This window comes from Carlito syrichta, unplaced genomic scaffold (assembly GCF_000164805.1).
Source record: "Carlito syrichta isolate Samal-C Ts95f unplaced genomic scaffold, Tarsius_syrichta-2.0.1 Scaffold307032, whole genome shotgun sequence".
Lineage (NCBI taxonomy): Eukaryota > Metazoa > Chordata > Mammalia > Primates > Tarsiidae > Carlito > Carlito syrichta.
In genome coordinates this window covers 70,196-91,221 of record NW_007251128.1, presented here as the reverse complement: position 1 = coordinate 91,221, position 21,026 = coordinate 70,196, and the positions used below count along the sequence as shown (strand labels likewise).

The following is a 21,026-nucleotide window of genomic DNA, read 5'->3' as shown; positions in this document are numbered from 1 at the left end:
TTCGGAGTGGCCACTGCACTCCAGTCTAGGTGACAGAGTGAGACTCCAACTCAAAAAAAAAAAAAAAAAAAAGAATATAGTAGAGAAAGTTATAGTACATAAAGTGTTAGGAAAAATGGACAAAATATTGCAACCACCATAATAAAAAGTGTGAAATATCAGCTCAGTCTCCTCTGTGCACATTAGCCTTCTGAAACAGAGAGGCAGACTCCATTGGCTTGGGACTGAGAGGAGGCCCCATTGGTTATGTCAGAACAGTCCATGCCCATAATACTTAACTACAAAACAAACATACACATTTGGGGATCTTCCTTACCATCTTGCCACTGACTGTGGCCTCAAGAGAATCCACCAGCTCTGCTGTGACTCCAATGAGATTGTGGTAGTCTGCCTGGATTTTATTGTACCGCTTCAGGTATGTCATTGATCTACGTTCAGCTTCAACCAGCTGCTGGTGGAGTTGCTGTAACATTTCTACGAAGACAATTTATAACAAAATAAAACAAAAGAACACCAATAACAAAAATCCTAAAAAATGAAAAATAACTGTACTCTTCTTAAAGGAATACCAAACCTACTGTCAGAATATTTTCCTAAAACAATGAACTCGACACTATTTGTGTTAACACTTTACTTCCATTTCATGCCACATTTATTTACAAAGTGTTTTGTAGTCATGGATTTTAAGTTTCTTGATTCTAGAAGTTCAACTGAATCATCACTAGGTTTCCTAACAAAATCTATTTCCTTAACTGAACCTTATGCAACTTCTTTTAGTTCTTTTATGTCTAAGAAATAAAATCAGTTTCTTTTTATATACAGCTCACAAAACAGTTGAAGCAAACCCATGTCCTTTTCTCTGTGCACTGAGGTTGTCTGGAGGACAACTCATATCTGCAGGACAGTTCTTCATTCTAAATAAACATTGTTAGCAATATATGACTCATGCAGGGAAAAAAAACAAGAATCCAGAATGAGAAAAGATTCCAGTGCTCTTTCTGCCAGCTTGATAAAGCATAAAACCACTCTCATTAGTCCTAGAGCAAGCAGCATGGAAGGCTGTAGGATTCTCCGCTTGGTTCCCCAGGGACAGCCCTAAAGAGACAGGGGTCCAGCAAGCCTGGTCTCAGTTGGAAGAAGCAAATTTTCATCAGTGTCAGCACTTCTTTGCCCTAATCTACTTACCTCTCTCTTGATAGTTAGATTTTGGATGGAAGGAGAGTAACATTGCCCCCAATCCTAGGTTAACTCACCACTGTCCTGATCCAGGTACTGTATAACATTTAAAGTCTTTATTTTAAAACAGATTTCAAAGATGCAGAGAAATACTTTAAAATTATAAAGATGTGGGCTAATATCCTTACTCTACCACTTTCTTGCTGAAAACCATAGACAAAATATTTAATTGTTTTGTTTCTAATTTCTTAACCTATAAAATGGGGATAATGATTACCTTGAAGCATTATTGTGAGGATTAAATGAAAAAATACACGTGAATTTCGCAGCAACCTGGATGGAACTAGAGTCTATAATACTGAGTGATCTTTCACAGCAACAAAGATCTGAGTATCACATGTTCTCACTCATAAGTGGACCTTGAACATCTAGCATAATACTATAAGAAAAGGATTGACAGTGGTGGAAATCTATGGGGGGGCAGGGAGGGCAAGGGTGGTGGGATAAACGGTAGTCAATATCTGTCTGGGGATGGGGGGACACCCCTTATCAACAAGGGTGCCTGAACAATGCATATTTGTATACCTAACGCTTAACTGTACCCCACAATTTTAAAATAAAAAATATGTTTAAAAAAAAAGAAAAGAAAAAGAAAAATATATGGAAAGTGCCCAGCACAATGGCTAGATCAAGCAAGTAATCACTAAGTGGTGGCTACTATTATTATTTCAGTTCATGGAGAGAGATCAAAGACTTTCTAAATGCATTTCTATGTAAGAAGATAACTTTAAAAAGTGGCAGAAAGTTTCCATCCCAAAGCAGTGTTATGCAAGCTTTGAAATATATCAGAATCATCTAAAAATAAAGATAATCGGACCTCACCCCCAGAGATTCTGATTTTATAGATACTAACTGGTGTCTGAGTCTCTATATTTTCAATAAACTCCCCAAATGGCTGATATATACCACAAGTTTGAGAACCACTGTCCTAAGTTATCCATTCTTCTAGTTTGTGTCCTAAACAGCTATAAGGATCACCTATATTTAAACTATATTTTAAAAACTTTCATGTTTCATAACTATTTATGTGCAGAAGTAAAATATTTTAACTGTAAAACCCAAACATCATGTAATAATGAACTATAATTATCATTATTTAACATCCACAAATCTTAGTATTACGATAACTTTTAAAAGTCATCTGGCAGCTGGGTGCAGTGGCTCAAGTCTGTAATTCCAGCACTTTGGGAGGCCAAGGTGAGGGGACTGCCTGAGCCCATGGGTTCAAAAACAGCCTGGGTAATTTGATGAGACCTCATCTCTACAATAAATCAAAAAATTAGCTGGGTGTGGTAGCGCATGCCTTGGAAGGCTGAAGTGGAAGGATCACCGAAGCCCAGCAGGTCAATGCTGGGGTGGTTATGAGTGTGCCACTGCTCTCCAGCTTGATCGACGAAGTGAGACTCCAACTCAAAAAAAAAAAAAAGTCATCTGGCACCAATTTCCATCCAGAATTTGAAACCCTGGAGAATTTCCCTGAAAATCATTTATCAAGCTTCTCCTTAAACATTATTAGGGAGAGGGAGTCAAAGTCACTACTTTCTTTTTTTTTTTGAGTTGGAGTTTCATTCCATTGCCCAGACTGGAGTGCAGTGGCCGTTCCCGGCCACCGCAGCCTCGACCCACTGGGCTCTGGTGATCCTTCCACCTAAGCCTTAAAAGTAGCTGGAATTACAGGCGCGCACTACCATGCCCGGCTGATTTTTTTTTAATTTATTGTAGAGATGAGGTCTTGCTGCCCAGGCGGGTCTCGAACCCACGGGCTCAGGCAATCCACTCACCTCAGCCTCCCAAAGGCGCGGGATTACAGGCTGAGCCACCAAGCCCGGCTTAAAGTCACTACTTTCTTTTTGCCTCTTACAACCTGTCAAATTTGTGCCCTTATTAAAGTTTTTCAGCCAGATTTGGTGGCTCATATTTGTAATCTTGCTTTGGGAGGACAAGGTGGGAGGATCACTTAAGCTCAAGAGTTCAAGACTGCCCTAGGCAACATAGCAAGACCTCATCTCTACAAGAAATGAAAAAATTAGCCAGGCACGGTGGTGCTTGCTTATAGTCCTAGCTACTCAGGAGGGAGGATCACTTGAGCCCAGGAGTTTGAGGCTGCAATTAACTATGATGACACCACCACACTCTAGCCTGGGTGACAGAGTGAGAATCTGACTATAAAATAAAAAATAAAGCTTTTTATATGCATAAAATTCAAAACTAGATAAGAGAAACTTCAAAAGATAAAAATCCTATAGAATACTATTTATAATCTCATTTCATGGTAATACAATTTAGAGAATATCTATGCAAACTTTCTAAACATGTACAAAGTGGTATATGATGAATCAAAACCAAAAAACATTAGGTAGGCCAAATGACCTCCCAAATCATCAATGGGATGTCCTTAAAGCAATCCCTCTCTAAATGGGGCTGCACAAAGGAAATCTTCCTCCAGATGGTCATTTTGCAATTAACTAAACATAAGAGATTATTTGTGGAAATTTTGCCTTGGGAACCCCAAATTGGAATTTATGACAATTTCAAAGGGTGGCACATCTTAGGTAAATGAGACCTAACTGCCTGTAGCCTATAGGAATGAGAGAAGTAAGCAATTGGGCTGAAATGTCTGTGACCATTTTCAAATAGTCAGCACTCCATATACATGGGCACTGTACCTGTGGATTCAACCAACCTCGGATTGAAAATATTATGGGGGAAAAAGAGTCTGTACTGAACATGTATACACTTAATTTTTTTTCATTATTCCCTAAACAATATAGTATAACAACTATTTACATAGCATTTACATTGTATTAGGTATTATAAGTAGTCTGGAGATGATTTTTTTTTTTTTTTGAGTTGGAGTCTCACTCAGTCACCCAGACTGGAGTGCAGTGGCCCCTCCTGGCCACCGCAGCCTTGCCTGCTGGGCTCCAGCGATCCTTCCGCCTCAGCCTTCCGAGTAGCTGGAATTACAGGCATGCGCTACTATGCCCAGCTGATTATTTGATTTATTGTAGAGGTGAGGTCTTGCTGCCCAGGCAGGTCTCAAACCCGCGGGCTCAGGCAATCCACTCGCCTCAGCCTCCCAAAGGCGCGAGATTACAGGCTGAGCCACCGAGCTTGGCTTGGAGATGACTTTTTATTTATTTATTTATTTTTTGAGTTGGAGTCTCACTCTGTTGCCCAGACTGGAGTGCAGTGGCCACTCCCGGCCACTGCAGCCTCGACCCGCTGGGCTCCGGCGATCCCTCTACCTCAGCCCTCCCAGGCATGCGCTACCATGCCTGACTGATTTTTTTATTTATTGTAGAGATGAGGTCTCGCCAAGTTGCCCAGTCAGGTCTCGAACCTGCAGGCTCAGGCAATCCACTCACCTCAGTCTCCCAAAGCACGGGATTACCGGCTGAGCCACTGAGCCTGACTTGGAGATGATTTAAAGTATATGAAAGGATGTGCATTTGTTTATATACAAATACTATGCCATTTTATTTATTTATTTATTTATTGAGTTGGAGCTTCACTCTGTTGCCCAGGCTGTAGTGAATGGCACACTCACAGCCTACTGTCGACCTACTGGGCTCCGGTGATCCTTCTGCCTCAGCCTTCCAAGTAGCCAGAACTACAGGTGTGCACCACCATGCTCAGCTAATTTTTGGTTTATAGTAGAGACGAGGTCTCACCAAGTTGTCTGGGTTGGTCTTCAACCCGCAGGCTAGGGTAATCCACTTGCTTTGGCCTCCCAAAGTGCTGGGATTACAGGCTGAGCCACCAAGCCAGGCCCTACTATGCCATTTTATATAAGGGACTTGAGCATCCATGGACTTTGATATCCATGGGGATCCTGGAACCAATTTCTATGGATAATGAGGGACAAGATACACCCATGAGCAGAGGAATAGCCTGCAACCCAGAGAAATTACCTTGCAGACATCTTCACTACCTACAAAAACAGGACCTGACCATGACTGTAAGCTATGTGGGTGATAGTTCAAAGATAGCACCTTTATTTTGAGCATTAAACATACTTTGACTCTTTTTTTTTTCCACTGTCAAAAGTTTTATGAGACAAGAAAAACTAAGCCAAGACACCTTGCCATGCAAGACTTCAACTTTTTTTTTGAGTCAAGATCTCACTTTTGCCCAGGCTGGAGTACAATGGCACAGTCACAGCTCATTGCAGCCTCAAAATCCAGCCTTAGACGATCCTTCTGCCTCAGTCTCTTGAGTAGTTGAGATTACAGTTATGTGCCACTACGACTGGCTAATTTTTTAGTTTTTTTGTAGAGATAAGGTCTTGCTATGGTACCCAGGCTGGTCTTGAACTCCTGGGCCCAAGTGAGCCTCCTGCATTGGCCTCCCAAATTGCTGAGATTACAGATGCCACCATGCCTGACCCATGACCTCAACCTTTTTGTTTTTTGAGTTGGAGTCTCACTCTGTCACCCAGACTGGATGGAGTGCAATGGGCGCTCCCAGCCACCGCAGCCTCGACCTGCTGGGCTCTGGTGATCCTTCCACCTTAGCCTTCCAAGTAGCTGGAACTACAGGCATGCGCTACCACGCCTGGCTAATTTTTTGATTTATAGTAGAGATGAGGTCTCGCCAAGTTGCCCAGGCGGGTCTCGAACCCGCGGGCTCACTCATCTCGGCCTCCCAAAGGGCTGGAATTACAGGCTGAGCCACCGAGCCCGGCCTAAACTTTTTTTTTTAAGCAGGATTTATTGAGAGGACAGAAAAGCTCCCTCCAACAGTGAGAGGGGGAACTGAGGGGGTTGCCCGACCTCAACTTTCAATAGAGGTGTCCTAAGAAACTCTGTGTGAGGTGGGAAGAAGGGATGGAGAGGGAAAAGAAAAAAAAAAGAAACTCTGTGTTAGGTGTGGTGGATCAAGCCTATAATCCTAGTACTTTGCGGGGGGGAGGCGAGAGGATTCCCTGAGCCCATGGATTCGAGACCAGCCTGGGCAACGTGGTGAGACCTCGTCTCTACAATACATTAAAATTTTAACTGGGCATGGTGATGCATGCCTGTAGTTCTAGCTACTTGAAAGGTGGAGGTGGAAGGATTGCCTGAGCCCAGCAGGTCAAGCTGCAGTGGCCACGAGTGTGCCACTGCACTCCAGCCTGGGTAACAGAGTGAGACTCTAACTCAAAAAAAAAAAGAAAAGAAAACTTATGTTATTTTAATGAAATTTTCTTAATCATTTCAGTGAAATATATTAGGAACTTTCATATCCAAGACTACTGACAAACAACAGTGGTGCAAATCTTTCCTATAGCCACTCAAGCCTTTTAACATTTCTACTCCATTTAAAGGTACAACTTTTAAAAAAGTAAGTGAGATTTGAATTGTAAAGACTCCTTGGCTCCTCAAGACAAAATGTATTTTAAATTATTTTATTTAAATATTTAAATAAAATAAAATTTCAATTTTATTTTTTTGAGTTGAGGTCTCACTCTGTCTCCCCAGCTAGAGTGCAGTGGCACAATCACAGCTCACAGCAGCCTCAACCTCCTGGGCTCAGGCGCTCCTTCTGCCTCAGTCTCCTGAATAGTTGGGACTGCAGGCGCATGCTACCATGCCTGACTAATTTTTTGATTCTTGTATAAAGATGAGGTCTTGCTATGTAGCCTAGGCTGGTCTTGAATTCCTAAGCTCAAGTGATCCTCTCACCTCAGCCTCCCAAAGTGCTGAGATTACAAACGTGAGCCACTGTACCTGGCTAATTGATCGATTTCAAAATGTGGAATTTTTTTTCTAATCTAACATAAAAACCTAAAATCAATCACTACCGTTGCAATGACACACTCTTTCCTTTTCATTTTCAGATAAAAATTGCCTCTTTGCTAATCCACAGATAACCAGATGAAGAAAGTTATAACTTACAACCATAAATATAGGTCAATTTAAAAAATACTGCTTGGGCTCTGAACTCTAGAACAATGATCAGTTGCTCATTTTCTGAAGGGGCTAAAGCAATTAATGCCAGAAATGCCAAAACATACTATTTCTATATTCTTTTTAAATGGTGAAAATAATGACCTAATGTGCTATATTGCCAGCTAAGTTTTTTTAAAAGTAATTCCTTCTGAGAGCATATTCTGCTACAAGTACTCTTCGCGCCTTCTCAAAAAACTTATGGGAATTTCACTTTATCCATGAAACCTTCCTATTAAGACACATAGAATATCATTACCCAGTTATTTAATTTAAAAAACAGAGTCTAAAATTAAATTCAATTGAAGGCTTGTGTGCCTTTTTTCACTATAGCCTGAGCTGCAGGAGGAGACAAAGTGGTAACAATGGTTGTCATGCCTGGACCCAAAATGCTCATCTCTGATCTCCCTGGAAATACTGCATTATAGAATTCATTCAGCCACAGGCATACACTTGGCCTATCAGACTCAATGGTCTGTTTGGCTATCCTCAGGAAACTCAGCTAAGGCCAAGTGCAGTGGCTCATGCATTTAATATCAGGAGGCCGAGGCAAGAGGATTACTTGAGCCCAGGAGTTTGAGACCAGTCTAGGCAATATAGCGAGACCTCATCTCTACAAAAAAATCAGCCAGGTATGGGAGGTTTGTGGCTGCAGCCACAGCTACTTGGGAGGCTGAAGCAGGAGGATTGCCTGAGACCAGGAAGTCAAGGCTGTGGTGAGCCAGGATCATGCCACATCACTGCATTCCAGCTCTGGCAACAGAGTGAGACCCGAACTCAAAAAGAAAAAAGAAATAAATAAACTAAAACTCAGTTAAAATTAAACCTACAGAAAGCCTGAAAACCCTAGTCTTTCTTGCTAAAATTCCAAAGTAAAGACCTGTAGAGAAACACAGGCTTTTTTCTATTTGCACTCCCATTCTCATGTGTATTTGATCTGCAAAAATAGCCCACTTAACAAAGACATAACATTCCCATCAGAAAGCTACACTCAAAAACTGCAGGGTATGCTGGGGACAGGAGCTGTAGAAACTCAGGAGCCAAGACAAGTTTCTCACCACCTTTCCCCCGACTCCCATTGCCTAAGAGCCCAAAGACCAATTCTGAACAGGGACTTAGCAGATTCAACTGAGAACTAAGACAGATCTCAAGGGCTCAAAGAATGGGGTGGGGTGGTGGTTTTAAAACCCATCATCAAGAAGTTGAATGTTATTCTCCTTCCTTTAAATGTGAGCTGGCCTTAGGAATTCACTTGTAACAAACAGAATGCAGCTGAGTTACTACAGAGGGTGAAGGAGAAAAATGATATAGCTTCCACCTGGCTCTCTCTGGGGACATTCACCCTTGGAACCCACCCAACATGCCTGGAGGAAGCCCAGGCCACACAGAGAGGCCACTATTCTAGTCAAGGGTCTCTGCTGAGATCCCAGGTGACAGCCAGCACCAACCACCAAACTCGTGCATGTACATGCCTTGGAGATGGCCCCACCCAGCTCCATGGGACTATATCCATGAGGCATGCTGAGGGAGAATGGCCTGAGCCCACAACTCCCAGAACAGGCAGGATAATGATAATAAATGAAGCCCATTGTTTTACGCTATCAAGTCTGGGGTTGTCTGTTAGGCAGCAAAAGGACAGTGGGACAAGGTACATTTCCAGGAGCTGCAGGGCAATATCTAAATGCCCAGCCCTGTGTAAGATGTCTGTTGTGTGGGATGTGAGCAAGCTGGTATAGGACCCACCAGAGCCAAGGCCTAGGCCTGGACTGACGCTGAGGGAGCAAGCCTGCAGAGCTGAGGGGACTGGCTGGGGGCAGAGCAACCGCAGGGAGCTCCAAGGCTGCTCTTTAGCCAGAGCAGCCCAGAGATCCTTAGAGCATTCCAGGTTGACACTGCAGGGCTGCATATGTAGCCCTGCTCCTCCACGAAGGGTCAGCGAGGCCTGTACCCTCTGAGTGACGGGGGGCAGTAGGCTGACAGAACCAGTTGCACACTGAGGGGCTGGGCTAGGGTTGCACAAGGCTCCAGAGGGCAAAAACAAGTCTTCGAAGCCTTCTCAGCTGAAGCTATCAGCTCTCCTTGGTGGTAAAGCTAAAGCCCTGCTCACTTGTCAACTCCCTGGTAAACAAAGAGCTAAATAATTTGCTATTGCCTTCCTTGTTAAAAAAAAAAACAACTTTAACTCTCTAAAAAGAAACAATGGCAGGAAGTTTTGAAATCCTCTGTGACATTACTCTGCTCTGAAAAGGGTAATGTGCTATTTCATGGGGAAAAAAAATTTCCTGTAGTAAAACTCCACCTGCTGGAAAGTGAAAATTATGCCATCCACGTCTATCAGCAGCATGAAGCAGCACATCAGGCACCCTTTCCAACAGAACTGTTTAGATAGTTTTCAAAATGTAGTATCAAACAAAACTGAAGCCAAGGACTCCAACTGTAGCCACCGATTTCATATTAACTAGTTTTTCTCACCTTACTGAAAAATGAACAGTTCTGGTAAAAATTACTGCCCGTGGAAAAATAGCATTTTATGCTACAAACTTAAGACTAGACTTCTACTCTGAATGTAAAAAATGGAAATGCTTTATAAAAACAGGTACTCCACACTGCTACTGAAATAAGACCCCAGTTGACTAGCTCAGGGTAAAAGTTAAAGATATTAAAATAATTCTTTTCTCAGTCATGCTGTCCTATGTCTTCTAACTGTACTGCTGCAGTTATTTCCCTTTGGAATATTACTTGGATTCTCTTCATTTCTCTAAGACTTACTTATCTGGCATGCAAGATGAAGCTAACAGGACTACCCATCCTGACAAATGGGCCTCAAAGAATTGCAGATAAATATTATTGCAAAGCACTTCATAAATATTTAGAATTTTATTTATGTATTTATTTATTTTGAGTTAGAGTCTCACTGTTGCCCAGACTGGAGTGCAGTGGCCGCTCCCGGCCACCGCAGCCTCGACCCGCTGGGCTCCGGCGATCCTTCCGCCTCTGCCTTCCAAGTAGCTGGAACCACAGGTGTGCACTACCATGCCCGGCTAATTTTTTTTATTTATTGTAGAGATGAGGTCTCGCCTGCCCAGGCGGGTCTCGAACCTGTGGGCTCAGGCAATCTACTCACCTCAGCCTCCCAAAGGCGTGGGATTACAGGTTGAGCCACCAAAGCCCGGCTAATACTGAGATTTTTAAAGCTCTCATTTGCCAAATCCATGAATTCTCCCCATCTCTGTGCCTATCTTACTACTGAAAACTTGGGCTGGCAAAGTTGTTTTTTACAAAAATTTTAATCTAGTTGATTTACCTTTGTTACTCTGTCCATTTTCCTTCTGTGATGAGATAGAAGTTCAGGAAAATAGGCATTCAGGATACAGTATTCAGGATAGGATATCATGCAGTCAATTTGAGAAAGAACCTTAGCATGGGGGAAAAAAAAGAGAGAATTCTCAGAACAGTGAAGACCAGTTCCAAATGTTGCTATAAATAGTTGAGCAATTTCTCAATACTTACTTGACTCAGCCCCAAATAAATCTTCTTCTTTCATCTCAATCATCACTGTGTGAATACAAGTCCTGCACTATTTCAACAGCCTCCTCACCAGCCTGCTTAGCCCCTTAAAATGCCTTTCCCACTGCCACCAAAACATTCTACTAAAAATGCACATCTGAATTTATACCCTTTAACTCTGTAACTTCAATTCTAAAGCTTCATCCTAGGAAATGATACTGGGATGAAAACAGCATAGCACAGCGGCTAGGACCACAGACTCTAGAGCCAGACTGCCCAAGTTCAAATCTCAGCTCCCACACATGTGGCTATACAACCAAAGACAGTTACTTAACCTATTTCTTGTTCCCTTAATTTATCTTAATTATACTTTTAAAAAAATTTTGTAACAGCTCTACTCACATACTATATAATTCACCTATTTAAAGTGTAAATTTTGATAGTTTTCAGCATTTTCAGAGTTGTGCAACCATCACTACAATCAATTTTAGAACATTTTTATCATTCCCAAAAAGAAACCCTGAGTCTAGTAGCAGTCACTCCCATGTCCCCTGTCCTCCCCAGCCTCTGGTGACCACTAATATACTTCTAGTCTCTACAGATTTGCCTCTTTTGAGCAATTTATATACACAGAATCATATAAATGTGGTCCCTTGTTGTTGACTTCTTTCATTTAGCATAGTGCTTTCAAGGTTCATCCATGGTATAGCATAAATCAATACTTCATTCCTTTTTGTGGCTGGGTAATAGCCCACTGTATAAATATATCACATTTTGTTTATGATCCTGCTTAAAATGCTTCAAAGTCTCCTCATTCAACTTCACACAAACCTTTGTGACCTGGCTCCTGCCTAGCGTCTGACTTTCTCTATGTCAATCCTCTCTTCCAGCAATATTAAATTCTTTGTAGTTTGCCAAATACTGTCTCAGTGCTTTTGCACAGGTTGTTTCCTCTATCTGCAATTCCCATCCCTCAGTTTGTCTGCCTCACAGACTCCCATTGTACTGTTCGAAACTCCAACCTGGCTAAGAGAAATAAGTCTTGGCTTTTTCTTTGTATCCTTAATTCCTAGCACAATATTGAACTCATGGTAGTTTAAGATATTGAACTGAAATTACAAATATTTTCCTTTAACAAGAAAACATTAAAATAGTGGTTATAATTACCTGCTATATTTCAGCATATGCTTCAAAACATGTTGAATAGGATGAAAGGTGACAAGTACTTGCAAACTCTAATACTAACAGCTATCAGTTATCAAGTACTTACTATGTGCTGGACTGTTTTAAGCAAGTCACACGTTTTAATCTTCATACTCTTCCTATGAAATGGGTATTATTATTAATATACTAGTATATTATAAATATAATGAATATAATTTACTATGTAAATAATTTCATTTAGATTCTTAATATATTTGTATCCATAAGTTTAAGCTGAGAAATGCCCTTTTAAAGTGTGCTAAAATAGGCCAGGTGCGGTGACTCAGCCTATAATTCCAGCACTTTGGGAAGCCAAGGCAAGAGGATTGCCTGAGCCTGGGGGTTTGAGACCAGCCTGGGCAACTTAGTGAGACCTCATCTCTACAATAAATCACAAAAACTAGCCAGGCGTGGTGGTGTGTGTCTGTAGTTCCAGCTACTTGGAAGGCTGAGGTAGAAGGATCACCTGAGCCCAGCAGGTCGAGGCTGTGGTGGCCGTGAGCATGTCACTGTACTCCAGCCTGTGGCAGAAGGATCACTTTAGGCCAGGAATTTGAAACCAGCCTGAGCAATATAGTGAGACTCCCCGCTCTACAAAATATTTTAAAAATTAGCAGCTAACAGTTATCAAGCACTTACTATGGCGTAGTGGCGTGCACCTGTAGTCGCAGTTACTCAAAAGATTGAGGCAGGAAACTCACTTGAGCCCAGGAGTTCAAGATTGCAATGAGCTATGATTGTGTCATTATACTCCTGCCTGGGTGACAGACAGAAACCCCAATTCTTTAAAAAAAAAAAAAGAAAGCCGGGCTCGGTGGCTCAGCCTGTAATCCCGTGCCTTTGGGAGGCTGAGGTGAGTGGATTGCCTGAGCCCGCGGGTTCGAGACCCGCCTGGGCAGTGAGACCTCATCTCCACAATAAACCAAAAAAATCAGCTGGGCGTGGTAGTGCATGCCTATAATTCCGGCTACTTGGAAGGCTGAGGCGGAAGGATCGCCGGAGCCCAGCAGGTCGAGGCTGCGGTGGCCGGGAGCGGCCACTGCACTCCAGTCTGGGCAACCGAATGAGACTCCAACTCAAAAAAAAAAAAAAAGAAAAACAAAAAAGAAAAAAGACAAACAACCTTTGGGAAATAAGTTTCCCATAAGTGGGTGACCAAATGTTCTGCTCGTCCTAAGACTCAATTTACACGTCACCTCAGTACTCTGTCCAATTAATGCCCCCTTTTCCTTTCAAAAGTATCCCTACTTAAATTGGATCATGATGACAGCTGCACAACTCTGTACATTTGCTAAAAAACCATTAAAATGTAGACTTAAAAATGAGTATATTTTATGGTATGTAATTATGCCTCAAAAAAATTGTTTAAAAAGAAGTCCTAATCTGAATGACAAGTTTGATGATTACCCAATCCATATGCCATGAACTCAAGGCCTTAAAAGTAGCTAACTGACCTTCTGCAAAGGGACAATTATTCCAAGAGTTCTTTTACAAGAAGACAGACTTTCTTCCTCCCAAGACAGCTTCTAGGCATATGACATCAAAATAAGATCTAGTCAAGCCTCAGATATCCAATGCCAACAAAGCTGATCCTTACAGGCTCTCCCATCAATGATTCATTCACCTTGTAAATATGAAAGCAACACTATTAATTAACCCAATTAATGAAGTAACCTAAGCAGTGGGCTACTCTAAATAAAATCTACTTTAAAAACCATAGGTGGTCTCTATTTGTGTCAAAAGGATACATATATTGTTAAAAGCTTTGGCGTGTTACTGGCTTTAAATATTAAAGCTAGAAACTTTTCCAACTTCAACTTTAACTCTGGAGTCCAGGAATCCTAAAGCAAAAAACAAAGGAACAAAAATAAAAACACTAGATCACTTAATCACCAACAATATCATCAGTTGTGGCCACTAGGTAAAACAGCTCTGCACAATTATTGAAACCAAAAGCAAAATGTCTTGCCAATGATGTGAAGCTGTGTAAAACAGGTTTTAAAACATCTTACCAGTTCATGTGTAGAAAATTCAAGTACCGACAACAGGAAAAAAAACCCCAGAGTTCTTTCATAAACAGGGAAAAAGAAAAAATAACCCTATACATAATTTGAATATTTCATGTGATTTAAACACAATGGTGACAAGTAACCTTATTAGGTTGAATACCAAAAATAATTCAGTATGGTTTAGGTATGCACAGCACTGGTAGGCGTAACACAAACAATTACCACTAAGTCAGTGAAAGTTTCCCAAAGAAAGGGACACATTCCATAAACTTCATCTAGATAAGAAAAAAGAACAGAAGCTATTTTCTGCCACAAATGCCCTATCACGTCAAGAATTATGATATACTTTTAGTTTTATTTATCTCTTAAAAATAAATTATTTATCTCAAATAATGCTCATTAAGAAGAAAAAAATAATGACTCAGTGAAAGAAAAGGTGTGACAAGTAACAATCTTTCTCAGGACAACTCTCCTCATACTCTTTACAAATAAAATCTCTTTCACCCAAAGAAAGCAGTTCCATACGAAAGCAGCTATACCACTAGAGTTCCATATCCACTGTGCTCTTGAGTCCTGCTCATCACCCTCAGATCTTCCCGTTCTTCTCCACTGTCTCCTCATCTCCAGCTGTTTCCTCCTCCACCCCTCCCACGCCTACCTAGTCACTCTAGCCAGTATGTTACCAGACTTCTGGAAAAAATACTGCCAGATGAGCAGAAAGTACACACACATATACATATTTATATATGCACACATATGTGTTCTTATATGTACATATATTACATACCTACATATTTTATTATATATATGTATATACATTTGTATATATGTACATATATATTACATATATACATATTTTTTAAGTGTCTGTTTCACCTCTACTTTACAATCTTTACTAGACGTTACCCCTCTGTCTTCCTGTCTTCCCCTCCTTCCTTCCTCTTTCAGCCCTTATCTATTTGATTTGTCATGGACCAATCACGTTTTGGTGCTTTCTCTTATTTGTAATGATTTTTGCTTTAGGTATTTAAAACATAAATGTTCTATGCTGTAGTGTTCTATCATGAGCATAAAATTATTCTCTTGCCCTTTTCTCTTTTTAATTTCCTATCCTCCTGCAACACTGCTGCAACTGTATTAGAAAGACTTGCAGTCCTGGTGTCCTCTCAGTAAAGTTAGTAGTAGTAAAGAAAATCATGAAAGGGCAACTTCAAAGCAAGGAATGAAGCTAAAGTTTGTGAGAACTCACTCAACAATTTGGTCTCTTCAGAGAGAAAAGCTGAAGAGTAAGAAGGTTTATAATTGAAGTTTGTTAAACTATAAGCATTACCGATTTAAAAATGTGTGATTCCCTGACACCGTATAACTTTGCTTATAATGTGTGTGATATTATGGGTTGAATTATGTCTCCTAAAAAGATATGCTGAAGTCCTAACCCTGGTACCTCAGAACATGAGGCTGTTGGGAATGGGACTGTTGCAGATGTAAAGTTAAGATGACGCTACATTGGAGTAGGGTGGGCCCTTAATCCAATACGATTGGTATCCTTACAAAAAGAAAGCAATTTAGACACAGACAGAGGGAAGAGGGCCATGTGAAGACGGAGGCAAAGACTGTAGTGATGCTGCTACAAGCCAAGTAACACCGGGGGCTACCAGAAGCTGGAAGAGGAAAGGAAGGATCCTTCCCCAGATTCTTCAGGTAAAGGCTGACCCTGCCAAACCATGATTTCAGAATTCTAGCCTCCAGAACTATGAGACAATAAATGTCTGTTGTTTCAAGGCATCCAGTCTGTGGCGCTTTGTTAGGGCAGCCCTAGGAAATTCATGCTAAGGCTTTCTGTGCTCGAATATACAGGGAAGAATCTCAGTTGGTCAACATAAATCAAGATATCTTTAAAAAACAATCAAAACAAAATAATTTGGGATATGTAGACATCCAGTCAGATTACTCTATTGTTGACTACTTTTTTTGTATAACCAAAAAATATGTATTTTCAATTTAATTACTTATCTTGCAATGCTCTGCTGGTGACAAGGATGAGACAGGAATAATACCTCTCTAAGTATAAATCCCCTATTTTTTCTTCTTTTCCATTTTTAGAGATAGGGGTCTGACTCTGTTCCTCAGGCTGGAGTGCAGTTGTATGATCACAGCTCATTGCAGCCTAAAACTCCTGGACTCGAGGGATCCCTCTGCCTCAGCCTCCCAAGTAGCTGGGGCTACGGTGCATACCACCACATCCAGCTATTTTTTTTTTTTTTTTTTTAGTTGGAGTCTCACTCTATCACCCAGGCTGGAGTGCAGTGGCACACTCATGGCCACCACAGCCTCAATCTGCTGGGTTCAGGCGATCCTTCCACTTTAGCCTTCCAAGTAGCTGGAACTGCTGGCGCATGCCACCATATCCAGCTAATTCTTTGGGAGGATTTATTGTAGACACAAGGTCTCGCCATGTTGCCCAGGCTGATCTCAAACCTGTGGACTCAGGCAATTCTCTCACCTTCACCTCCCAAAGTGCTGGAATTACAGGCATAAGCTACCGCGCTTGGCTCATCCAACTAACTTTTTTTCTCTTTTTCAGCTAATTTTAAAAATGTTGTTGGAGCGGAGGTTCGCTATGTTGCCAGCCTGGTCTGGAGCTCCTGACCTCAAGTGATCCTCCCACCTCAGTGTGCCATGTCACAGGGATTATAAGGATGAGCTACCAAGATCGGCTTTTATCTTGACTGTTCTTATTTTTTCTGTGCTTTCAGTTTTGGGAATGAGAACATTTCCCAAGTCTGATGGACATATGACTACCAAGTTCCAAAATGAAGTGTAAAGAGCTGGGAGAAGAAGCACTGTGCTGGCTTTGCTAAATTGTCTTGGAAAAGTCATTTACCCTATTTCCTTCATATTTTCTTCCCCTGCAGAAGGGAGACTTTAAAGTATACTAGTGACAGTCTGACTTTTTTTCCCCAACAGCAGACCCTTTTTATTATTCAAAACTTACTTAGAACTCTAATACATGAGATGAATCAAAGCAGAAGTATCCTTGTGGAAGTGGAGGCAGGGCGCACAGTGCAGCTCCCTTGGCTTACCCACTGCCTCCTCTTCCCCTTGCAGGCCCCACAGGAGCCCCTTCCATTTCTGTAAATCTTACTAATTAAGTTTAACTTACATCCTTTACAACAATAGGTGCTCAGAAGTTTTTTTCTGGAGTTATCAACTCTAAGAACACCTATTTCTGCAAGGGATGCTCACTGAAACTGAGTTTATGGAAAGGCTCGTCATAAACTCTACAAAGGAATTTCCTTTTCTGTCAACACTGCTGAAGAGATCATCTGAAAAGGCAATGAAACAACTAAAACAACTGGGTAAAAATAAAGGTCATCTTTTTAACGGCCTTTAATGGTCTGAGTGGCAAGAAATGAACTGCAGTGGCCAAACATGAAGTAAAAGTGGGAACCCTGAGAATTAAGAGAGAACCAACGACAGGTTTTCCTCTAAGGATAACTGCAGAATCTTGAAGACCTTGAACTTCAGTTCTGAGAGCTGCCTGGGTAGAGGATGAAATACAATAAGATCTGCCCATAGTAGGTAATGTAATAGGCGATCTCAGCATAAGACTGGGACTCCAAAGGGCTACATCAGCAAAAGGTTAACGATAACTAAATCCACTGTACAGAAAGGAACAGCAAGGAAACATACCTGTCTTGACCATGACATTAAATGGAAAGAGGGAAAAACCTCATTTGAAACTTCATAACCACACTTAGTCCCATAAAAGACTGCAGGCTGAAACTGCCACTATTTGTGTGGTCTCGAAAACCTCCAGCAAATAATTTAACTTAAAACAGTCCTAGGTTTGTAATGCCCCAGGTAACTGGGAGATGCAAAGGCAAATCTCTTCTGAAAGAATCAACCTGTAACCAGGCTTCCAAGAAATTCCCTCATGTCCTAAGAAAAAGGAACCCGTCATCCAAACTAACAACAACAAAATAACAGCAGGATCAAATCTACAAAGACTCCTGTTTTCCAAACTAACAGAAAATATGAAAAATGTTTTATGTGTTTAAGAAATAAAAGAGACCAAGAAATGAGAGACTATTTTTAAAAGATCCAGTAAATTTGAATAAAAAATAAAACAACTTCCATTAAAAAATAGTTAATAGCTACAATAACAAATTCAATGAAAAAGTTAAAGAACCAGGCAAAGTGGGAACCATGGGAAGGCCCAAACTTTACCTGTACTATGACCACTTATATACCTAACCCTGAACTGCACCCCACATCTTTTTTTTTTTTTTTTGAGTTGGAGTCTCACTCTGTCACCCAGGCTGGAGTGCAGTGGCACACTACTCACAGCCACCCCAGAGTCGACCTGCTGGAGCTCCGGCGATCCTTCCAGCTCAGCCTTCCAAGTAGACAGAACTATAGGCACGCACTGCCATACCTGGCTAATTTTTTATGTATTGTAGAGATGAGATCTTGCCAAGTTGCCTGGGCTGGTCTCAAACCCGCAGGCTCAGGAAATCCACTTGCCTCGACCTCCCTAAGTACTGGAATTACAGGCTGAGCCACCGAGCCTGGCCTGCACCCCACATCTTTAAAATAAAAATTTTTTAAAAAATAAAATAAAATTGACCTGGCACTTTCAGAAACAACAACAACAACAACAACAAAAACAACAACAACAGAAAAGGTTAAAGAACAGACTAAATGTAGCTGAAAGGTGAGTTTGTGACTGGAAAACAGATATGAAGAAATCACTCAGAATACAGCCAGAGAGATGAAGAGATACAAAACATAAGATGTTAAAAGACATAGAGGGCACAACAAGGTGTATGTAATTAACAATACTCAACTGTACACTTAAAAATGGTCAAAATGGGCCAGGTGCAGTGGGATCACACCTGCAATCCCAGCACTTTAGGAGGTCAAGGTGGGAGGATTGCTTGAGCCCAGGAGTTCAGGGACCAGACTGGGCAACATAGTGAGACCTCGTCTCTACAAAGAGATAAAATAATTAGCCAGGTATGGCGGCATGTGCCTGCAGTCCCAGATACTCAGGAGGCTGAAATGGAAGGATCACCTGAGCTCAGGAGGGTGAGGCTGTAGTGAGTCGTGATTGTGCCATTGCATTCCAACCTGGGTAACAGAACAAGACCCCAACTCAAAAAAAAAAAGAAAAGAAAAGAAAGGAAAGAAAAAAGGTCAAAATGGTAAATTTTAAATATGTATTTAAAGTCTAATACATATCAAATCAGATATCCAGGAGATAATAAAGATAATGGTGAAGAGGTAATATATGAAGAGACATAAATTGAGAATTTTCCAGAATTTTGAAAGACACAAAACTTCACACCCAAGAAGCCCAAGGAATCCCAAGTACAAAAGGGGACCCCCCCCCCGCAAAAAAAGGAATTATTTTTTGGAGGGCCTCCTGTAGTATAGGCTTTCCCTGCTGGGTAAGTGTTCTAGGAACCCATCTGCATCAGTGTACCAGTTAGAACTGTTATGAGAGGCTGTGTTCAGCTTCGATGAAATTTTTTTGGAGATCCTTTCAACGGATTTGCCCATTTCATGATAGGTAATTTATAAGAACACCTACCTACACTGTGCTGAGTGTTCAGTAGTTTTTGACCAAAAACAGCATGAACCATGTGCCCCCACCCTCTCTATTTACCCTATCTCGCCCCAAGTGAAATACATTTTGCCAATGTGGAAGAGGTGAAACAAAAACGGCAGAAGCACTAAAAGGCATCAAAATTAACAAGTTCAAAAACTATTTTGAGCAGTGGAATAAGCATATTGATAGATGTACTGCATCAAAAAGTGAGTATTTTGAAGGTGACTGAAGTTTAAACATGTAGGAATAAATATACAATTTTTATAAATAAATTCCATAGGTTTTTTGGGGTCCCTCCTTGTAAAAACAGAAATCGATTCCTAGATACACTGTATTGAGATTATACAATCCCAAAGACCAGAAAAAAAGAGACCACCCACAAAGGAACAGTAATTGATGGCCAACTTCAAAAGAGTAATGTAATCCACCTAAGCTTTACATCATCAATATACTTAAAAGAAAATAACTACAAACCTAGTATTCTAAACCATGTCTGAGAAAGCAATACAGACATTTCAGACAAACAAGAACTGAAAGAAGAGATCTTCAACTACAAAAGATTTTAAAGAGATGTACTTAAATGAGAGAAGACAATTATCCCAGATGGAAGGTCCTTAACACAAGATGGAATGGTGAGCAAAATTACTGGTAAATATAAAGGAAAATCTATACACACTGATTGATAAAATAATGAAAATGTCTAATTTGTACATTTAAAATATATAACTAAAATACTTGACAACAACAGCACATAAATTGGGAAGGGGATGAATGAAGTGAATACATTCTAAGGTTCTTTGAATGATCTGGAAGGGAATAAAGATTAACTTTAGACTTTATTATGTATACATACTAAAATATCTATGACGACTATTAAAAGAACACATGTAGAGTAGCAAAAAATAAATAAATAAAAAGAATCTTCATGAATACTGAAGGTCACTAAATTCCTTAAAACTCCAGATCCTAACTCTGCCAAGGAACACCAAGTCCAAGTGGGCCAGGTTGCCAGCAGCAGCCTTGGCTGAATCACATCCCTGATTCTGCCAGCTCCATCTCATCTTATCTAAACTTCACCCGCACTGTTAAGCCATAATATTCATAAATTGAAGTCTGCATGTGAGAAAATCTAATGTCCCCTTTCCAGTTTCATCACCTTCTTAACTGTTTTATTTCTTCAACTATCTGGGAGAAGAATAAGGTAAAACTAAATTTTTTAGTTGACAGAAAAACAAGAACAAAATCAACTTATGCTACCCTACCACAAGCCTAAAAGCAGTCAACTCAGTGACCTCCAGTTTAACAGCTACTATTCAGAAGAGATGAAAGTTGCTTTACAGAATCATAACTGAATAGGACACTGAAATCTACTGGCATTTAGAAGAAGTGAATCAGCTGTTCCATGGCAAGGAAGTAAACTCTTTACAGAGATTCTTAGAAACAGTGAGAAATCTTTAGAAACGGTAATCTAATTATATCAAAATTACTTCAGTCTCTAAATACATTTCAATAAACCTCTCAGACATC

General features: G+C 40.7%; 1 protein-coding gene across 1 annotated transcript in view; it reads right to left on the bottom strand.

Moving 5' to 3' along the window:
* ARMC9 (armadillo repeat containing 9) overlaps positions 1-21,026 on the bottom strand; it is a 138,059-nt gene that overhangs the window by 99,682 nt on the left and 17,351 nt on the right. The window contains exons 6-8 of the mRNA XM_021715385.1: positions 13,625-13,717; positions 10,471-10,495; positions 317-474 (exon numbers count right to left, since the gene is read on the bottom strand). Of these exons, the coding sequence (XP_021571060.1) occupies positions 317-474; positions 10,471-10,495; positions 13,625-13,717 (276 nt within the window). The remainder of the gene's footprint in view (positions 1-316; positions 475-10,470; positions 10,496-13,624; positions 13,718-21,026) is intronic.